The 8502-nt window shown below is 41.5% G+C and overlaps 1 protein-coding gene across 4 annotated transcripts in view; it reads left to right on the forward strand.

The window, feature by feature from the left end:
- The window catches only part of Slc9a6 (solute carrier family 9 member A6), a 71298-nt gene that overhangs the window by 39959 nt on the left and 22837 nt on the right, over nucleotides 1-8502 (forward strand). For all 4 annotated transcript variants that reach the window (XM_026784758.1, XM_013350501.2, XM_005358487.3 and 1 more), the window contains 3 exons: nucleotides 1065-1170; nucleotides 1449-1537; nucleotides 4694-4807. In XM_026784758.1, coding sequence (XP_026640559.1) covers nucleotides 1065-1170; nucleotides 1449-1537; nucleotides 4694-4807 — 309 coding nt within the window. The remainder of the gene's footprint in view (nucleotides 1-1064; nucleotides 1171-1448; nucleotides 1538-4693; nucleotides 4808-8502) is intronic.

The raw sequence follows: 8502 nt of genomic DNA on the forward strand, positions 1-8502 counted from the left end.
CTTCTTCTTCTTCTTTTTCTTAGTTTTTTTCAAGACAAGATTTTTCTGTAGCTTTGGTGCCTGTCCTGGAACAAGCTCTTGTAGACCAGGCTGGCTTTGAACTCAGAGATCTGCCTGCCTCTGCTTCCCGAGTGCTGGGATTAAAGGTGTGTGCTACCACTGTCCCGCATGTGTGATTCTTTTTTAATACTCTTGGGTTTATGCTGGAAGAGAGTATATTCATGACTTTTTTTTTTGTTTCAACAGGGTTTTTCTATGTTGACAGCTCTAGCTGTCCTGGAACTCACTTTGTAGTCCAGACTAGCTTCTAATTTACAGAGATCCACCTGTCTCTGCCTCCCAAATGCTGGGATTAAAGTTGTACACCACCATGCCCGACTATCATTCATGGCTTTTTAATTGATGAGCTGAGGCATAGAGGGCAGTAAAAGGGCTTTGAAGGGAACCAGTATAGGCTTTATCTCTTCTCTGATACAGGGTCCTCAGGGCTAGGAAGTGTATCTTGTGTGTTATTTGTTACGGTGCTAGTTCATGAACTAGCTTTATACTATTACAACTTGGCACCTGACATGCACTTTTTTTGGTTACCATAAAGGAGTGAAGTGCCTCAGTTTCTTCATCATGGCATGAATGCTTTATAGTACAGATGAGTTAAAAGATCAAATAAATGTGTAATTCCATGGAAGTTACATGTTTTTATAAATGCAAATTGTTGTAGTTATGGAAACTGTCTTGCTTTGGGCCACAGGTTAATAGAGTTTTGGCATGGTTGTGTCTCAGTGTGCTGCTCTTGTTTCTGTCTCTTATTATGTCTTTTCCGGCAGAGTATATCATACCTGTAAATCAGTATGAACATCTAATTTGTGAGGTTTCCTCACTGATAGGAGGGCAGCTCCATAAAGTCCCATTCTAAGAATTCTTTACCGTTTTCCTTTGTGCCTTTTGTGTTAGAGAGGGTCAGGAGCCCTTCCCTAACTTCCCTAACTACCTTGAATTGGCTATTAATTTACTATTTATATTTGTGTGTTATTATATGGTTTTGTTACGAAGCTTAACAGTCTTACGTGACAAAGTTCACCAAGTTGCGGGAGTTCCAGTTGCTGGAGACTGGTCTTTTCTTCTTGATGTCCTGGAGCACCTTCCTTTTGGCCGAAGCCTGGGGTTTCACAGGTAGGTCACTGTCTGTGAGGAGTGACTTAGAGAACTCCTCTCCCAAGTGAACCAACCTCCTTTAGTGTTTGAACATACTCGTTATGCTTGGGAGTCAGGCCAGAGGTTCAAATGTAAAAAAGATTTTCAGTGCAAGAAATTGATTCCTCCCAACAAAATAAGTCAAAGTAAATGAAAGTGTCAACATTATGCAAGGAATCTTTTTCTGTAAAATAGGAGACTTAGTATACAATTTAGGGGCCCTCCTTTTCCGTGAACTGACGTCTCTGTCTTTTCAGGTGTGGTGGCAGTGTTGTTCTGTGGCATTACACAGGCACATTATACATATAACAATTTGTCCACAGAGTCTCAGCATAGAACAAAGCAGGTAAGAGAGACTTTAGAGTTGGTGAATAAAATTTTCCCCCTCTTAGCAAAACAAAAGGTTTTATTTTTCAACTTAAATATCTGTGATCATTTCTAACTGATGGCTTCTCTTCCCCTGACTCTAAAAATGGATGGGGGCTGGGCGGTGGTGGCGCATGCCTTTAATCAATCCCAGCACTCGGGAGGCAGAGGCGGGCGGATCTCTGGGAGTTCGGGGCCAGCCTGGTCTACAAGAGCTAGTTCCGGGATGGGCACCAAAGCTACAGAGAAACCCTGTCTCGAAAAACAAACAAACAAACAAACAAACAAATAAATAAATAAATAAATAAAAATGGATGGGACTGGCAGGGTGTAGGATAGCAGCTTCTAGGGCAGCAGTTGGGCAGCAGAGTAACCAGACTGTTAGAAGTGGACTTTGGAAACTAGTCAGTTGGTTTCCCGTCTCCTCATATCTTCCTAATCCACTGGCTGCTAAGAGGAACGATTTGAAGCCCCACTCTGACTTGGTCAGAGTTCCTGTTGTGAAATGTAGAAAAGGTTAACCTGTCTGGATCTCCTAAACCACACAGGGACTCAGCTTCCTGCGCTCTTCATCCTGTAGTACTGCTGCTTCCAAGAGCCTTGAGGGGGACTGTCATTGACTGGGCACTGTGTGAACAGTCTACCTGAAAATATTATGAAGGAATTAGGCATATCATTTTCCGGTCTTAGGAGATATAAAAGACTGATTAATAAACAAAGTGTATAGGAACTAGGAACTTGCAGTTTTGCAGAAGGCTAGAAAAGGTGAGTTGAGTCTAGAAAGGAACAATGGTAAAGCAAAATAGCAGTCTCTCTCTCTTTCTCGCACGTGCATCCCATGCTTTCCCTAACACTGCAAAAGAAACTAGGGAGCATTTACATGGAGGTTACACTGAATATAGAGCAGTAAAATAGCCAGGGGTTTGGTTGTTTTTAGATGGCAAGGTAGACATAAAAAAGCAAGCTAAGAGCTTGCAGCCTTGTTGGTGATATGCAACTTGCACGCAGAAAATACACATAACCACTAGGAATCATAGAGTGTGAGCTTGAGTCTGTATAGTACAGAACATCTGGGGAGAGACTAAACAGTTTGAGGAGATCGATGTTATCATAGTAGAAACAGTGCATCTAAAAGATGGGCAGGATTTGGAATAGCCTAGTGGAAGCATAGGTTAAATTTGGCCTTGACTATTTTGTGAACTAGAATGTTCTTATAATATGAAATGGTTAGGAAAAGCTCAGGAGAATATTCTGTAAGGCTATTTGGAACTCAATTTTAGTGTCCCTTACCAAAGTTTTCTCAAGCCAGAGTTAACGTTCATCTTTTAATGTATGTATAGCCTATGCAGTTTGTGTACTAAACAGTTCAAGATGAGTTGTGATAGAACCTTTGTGCCTGCAGCACCTAAAATGTTTACTTTCTGGCACCTCTCGGGGTTTGGGAATTAGAGCTGAGCCTCTGGGTGCACTGTGGCTCTGAACACTGATTCTACTGTTTTCTGGCTGTGTGATCTGGAAGAGGTTAGAGAATTCCACAGTTTTTTTGTTTTTTCCTCCTAAATGGAGATATAATGCTACTTTCAGCCCGAGTCATGAGATTAAAATGTGATAGTGTACATGAAGTCATTGCTTAGTATGGTAATACTAAGTAATACTAAGGCCTATAGTAATAAGGAAAGAGACTGTACTTACAGCCATTAAACACACAAATAAGAATAAGAGTATATTGTCATTCAGAGAAACATATATGCCTATTTTAATGTTTGTTCTTATTTTTGGTAAGTCAATTCTGGTTTTTTGTGAAGTTTTGGGGACTGAATCCAGGGTCTCTTATTTGGTGGACAAATGTTCTTCTACCATTGAGTTATATCCTCAGACCTTCCAATTGTGCTTTAAAAGCTATTTCTAACTCTGATTTTGAAAAGAGTAAGTATGCCAGATGTGTGATGTATGCCTATAATAAAAGCGCTTGGGAGCTGGGGAGGTGGCTCGGTAGGTAAAAGTACTTGCTGCGCAAGTGTGGGGACCTGAGTTCAGATCTCTAGGATGCATGTGAAAGTTGAATGTGTAATGTGAATGTCTGTAGTCCTAGTGTTCCTAAAAGAAGATGGCAGTAGAGACAAGAACATCACTGGAAGCCTGACAGTCAGCTAGCCTGCTAGCTGCAGCAAAAACAAAACCAATCAACAGAGAGACCCTGTCTCAGACAAAGTGGAAGGCAAGAACTAACCCCTGAGATTGACACCTGACCACGTACATTTTGTGACACGTACCTTTATATCCACCACACACCACATACACACAAACACGCGTACTTAGAAGGAAGCAGAATACTCTGGAATTCAAGGTCATCCAAAGCTATGAAGTAAAACTTTGCTCCAAAACTCCCCTCCAAACAACAACAAAAAGTGAAAACACCAACTAATCTGCCCAAAGCCCTAGAGCTAGCAAGTAAGGCAGGTGTGGTTTAAGCGCAGGCAGTTAGACTCCTTAGCTCAGGTTTCTTATCTTTCCTATTGTTGTGGGGCAGGTGACTCCTGGGAAAGGTCAAGGGAGTGTTGAGCTTAGGGAGAACCTTCACTTCACTGGAAAATTCTTGTGGCGGACGTGAATGGGTGGACCTTCATAGGCATCAGGGACGGCTGCTGAGTTCACACTCCATAGAGAAGCACTGTTGTTAGAAGTCTTAGCCTATAAAACAAGAAGCTAATCACTCTGCCAGGGCAAAAGAAGTTGAACTGTGTTTTGTAGCCTGTAGGAGAAAGTATCTTGAAACTCAGTTTAAGTGAGGTCCACTGGGTGGGAATGAGAAGTGGGCATGAAGGGCTGGCTGCTTAGGTTTCAGAGTCATGTGTAGAAATGATGAAAGCTAGGCTAGGGCGTTCAAAAGGAAACTTTGGCTTTGGGGAAGAATGAGCGATGATGAGGCCTGTGAGAGGAGCTGATAGGAACGTGAGAGCACACCATTTCTGGCCCTTTTTGTGGCTTTGGAAATATTGTCTCCACATGTACTCCCCTCCGGGTCACATAATATTAGGTATATATATGAGCTTTACATATTTAAAATATTTAAAATATCTGCTCATTTTTTTTAGTGTGACATTTACTTACTGGAACCTTTTAAATTTCATTTCAGTTGTTTGAGCTTCTCAATTTCTTAGCGGAGAATTTCATCTTTTCCTACATGGGGCTGACGCTGTTCACCTTCCAAAACCATGTCTTCAACCCAACATTTGTAGTAGGAGCATTTGTATCCTTTATCTAATGTATCTGTTTGGAAAATGATTTTAATTGAGTTCTTCGTGTGGTTTCGGGCATGTAGTTGATAAAATACTTCAATGTGATTTTTTTTCTTGAGAAATCAAGGATATAAATTGTTTTTTCCCAGTCCCATTCTAATCATTTTTCCTGTTCTATTTCTATTTGGGTTTATTGCACAAAAATGTTGACAGATCGCAGTGACACAAGTCTCTCCTACCCCGCTGACCTCAAAGGTAAAGTATTTGTCCCTCGCTAGGCATGGCAGTACCTAACTATAATCCCTGTGAAGGTACGAGTACCTGAAATGTCAGCTCTTCTTGACACGCCCATTTCTCAAAATCCAATTTGAAAATGGAGCAGTGGAGTAGCTTGAGAACCAGCTGCTTCCCTAGGAAAACCCTGACTTCCATCTCCAGCATAGCACAATAGAAGGAAGAAAAACTGTTGTCTGTTACTAAAGGAGAGAGAAACCTTGACTATGGGGAAGTGTTAGAATCTGTACCGTGAGGCAACGTGTCAAATATGAGGAAGGTTGAGTAAGGTCACATCTTTTTCTTTGTTTCATATAAATGAACACTTTTATCTTTAGAGCAAACTTGAGGAGCTGACAGTGTCTCTGAGGGTAAAAATGCTTGTCACCGTGCCTGACAATCTTAGTTCATTCCTTGGGACCCATGTGATAGAAGTTGAGAACTGACTTGTGCAAGTTGGCTTCTGACCTCCACATGAATAAATAAATAAATGTAATAAAATAAATAACAAAGAGTAAAACCAGGGGCTGGAAAGAAGGCTCAGAGGTTAAGAGCACTGGTTGCTCTTCCAGAGGTTCTGAATTCAATTCCCAGAAACCACATGGTGGCTCACAACCATCTGTAATAAGATCTTTACATGGTGCCCTCTTCTAGCCTGCAAGCATACATACAGACAGAACACTGTATGCATAATACATAGATAAATCTCTTTTTAAAAAGTAAGAGCAACTTGAAAGAAGAATTTGAGAATATGAAAGCTATCCTCATGGCAAGATGGGAGAGGTGGACTCGGAAGTATATAGAGAGGCCTTGGCCTCTGCTCAGAGCAGCTTCCCCAGCAAGTGAAGGAAAAGTGTGAGAAAGTGGAGCTCCTAGCTGATAGCTTCTGTTTTATAAAGTAGGAAGTGATAGTGCCTGCTGAGAGTTGAGTGGTGTACAAGTTCTTTGTTGTGTAAGAAATAAGCTGGAAGCTTAGCATTCTTTACCTCACACAGTATCTGGGGGCTAGGAATCCTGGAATATGTTAGCTGAGTGATTCTGGCTCCATAGCCTCTCAGGAGGTTACAGTGACATGGTTTGCTCAGGACTTATCTGGGGCTGGAGGAACCATGCCAACCTCACTCATGGCTGTCAGCAGAAAGGACCATATTTCTGTAGGACGTATCCATAGGGGAAGTTTCCCAGAGTGAGTGAGCTGAAAGTCCAAGATGGAAGGCAAGGTGCCCTTTATAGAGCAGTTGTTGGAAGTGAAATCTCCTCATCACTTCTGCTGTATCTGCTGGTCATACAGACCAACCGTGGTACAGCGTGAGTGGGAATCACACTCCCTAACAGGTGGCAGGGGTGATTAGGGACCATCTTGGAGGGCTGGCTCCCACAGATAAGTTTGGGGGAAGGCAGAGAGAAAGTTTATGAAGTAGGCATGGGGAGTTAAGGGGGAGTTGACCGAAAGATTGCAACATGACTGCTGAGCATTAAATGGGGACCAATTTGACTAAGAAACAGGTATTTGTAAGATACCAATCTTCCATGTCATGTGAGTCTGACCAGGAAGATTAGTGGTAAGCACAGGAAAAAAGAAATAGTGGGTCCATTGAGGTTTATGGTTTTGCCGAGTGAATATGATGGAAACAAAAAAGAACAAAGTAGATGTAGGCTGTGGAGAAGAAGGGAAGCGAGAAGAAGCGGGCTGGCCATCAGAGGCAGGACTAGCGTGGTCTTTGGACTGAAGAGCCAGATAGCTGGAAAAGTGGAAGGAAAGAGTGTGGTCAGGGAAATGAATGCTTAAATAAGTGGTTTTCAAAAGAAGCAGTAAAAACGCTTAAGAATCAAGATTCTGACAGGGAGCAGTAAAACTTCTAAAAAAAAAATTTTAAACCATACAAGATCTATGTTAGAAAGTGAGATTTTATTGAAATACTATTCTACAGTCTTACAGCAAAACAACAAAGTCCTGTCAATAAGAGGAGCATCTTAGCTGGAAGACACTCTCAATCGTCACTATTAAAATTTTTTCGAGTAGCCACAGTACTTTAATTTGTAGTAGTTAGTCTAGAAATAAGGTTAAATAATTCCAAGGTTTCTGAGTTTGTTAGAATTTGAGATTATCAAGAAAGAATCTATGAAAATGATTTTTAACAAGGTCAAAGCTGTCCTGTCTCTAGGTTACATTTGCTTTCGTGTGACAGTGACTCAAATTGACCCAGGTTTAAATGAGTAAAATGAGACAGAAGTTTATTTTTTATGTAAAAGTTTGAGTTTGTGTGACTATGGGATTGTTATGAACTCGGGCAGGCTTGGCACTGTTCTCTGCAGGGAGTTGCCTGCATTCTTGTGGTCCATGGCATCTGACCCTTTGCCTCCTAATTATCTTTAAGGGCACTGCCCAGAAGTGTACATACTGCTTGCACATAACAAGGCTGGCAACACCTACCTGCACTTGAAGCTAAGACTCATACTCTATCTGGGATGCCTGTCAAAAATTGGGACTAAAAGGGAGGAGGGTCCTGTGCGCAGAAGAAAAGACTAGGCATGTGTTTGTGGAATCTAGCAGTGTTGCCACACACCTCCCATGCCTTTTTGCTGCTCTTACTTTTTCCATTTTTAGTGGAATTACTTTCGAAGAAATTTTAGATTTTAGTGTCTTTATGACAAGAATAATGAAGACAGCACAGAAAGCTGTCCTATACATCACGCCCATGTTTCCCGTTAGCACCTGACATCAGCATAGTACATTCGTCACAAGGAACGAAGCCTGTACTGGTCCATTAAGTCAACTTCATGCTCATCCTGAGTCCCATGGCCTTCCTACAGCCTACTGTTGCTATATCAAGGTCCTAGCCAGGACAGCACATCGCATTTGCTGTGTAGATTTCTTTGGGTTCCATTTGACTGACAGCTTCTCAGTTGTTCCTTGATTTTAGTGAGCCCTGAAAAACTTGGGAATAGTGACCAGGTGTTTTGTAGAGTGTTTCTCAATTGAAGTTGTCTCGTGGTATCCCCAAGATGACACTGAGGTACACGTGTTCTTGGAGGAGTGCTGGGGAAGTGAAGTGCTGTTGTCATCACCATGGAGACGGCACCGATTTCCTAACATTCATATGCTGATGTTAGTTTAGTCACGTGGCTGCCAGGTTTCCCCATTGCAGGGTGGCTCCTGTTTCTCTATCTTGTCCTGCTTGGAAAAGAAGCCACCCCATGCAGCCCGCGTTTAGGGAGTGTGAAGTTAGGGTTCATCTCCCTGAGGACTAAATTTTTACAAAATGGTTTGTAATTCTTTACACAGAGATTCGTCTGTTCTCTGTCACTTGATGTTCTGTTCAGTTCTTTATTTCTATTATTATTTATTTGAATAATGCATATTCATTGTCTTATGTAATAGATTTTTTTATACCTATCTATCTATCTATTTATTTATTTATTTATTTATTAT

The sequence above is a fragment of the Microtus ochrogaster genome, chromosome X (genome assembly GCF_000317375.1).
Source record: "Microtus ochrogaster isolate Prairie Vole_2 chromosome X, MicOch1.0, whole genome shotgun sequence".
Taxonomy (NCBI): domain Eukaryota; kingdom Metazoa; phylum Chordata; class Mammalia; order Rodentia; family Cricetidae; genus Microtus; species Microtus ochrogaster.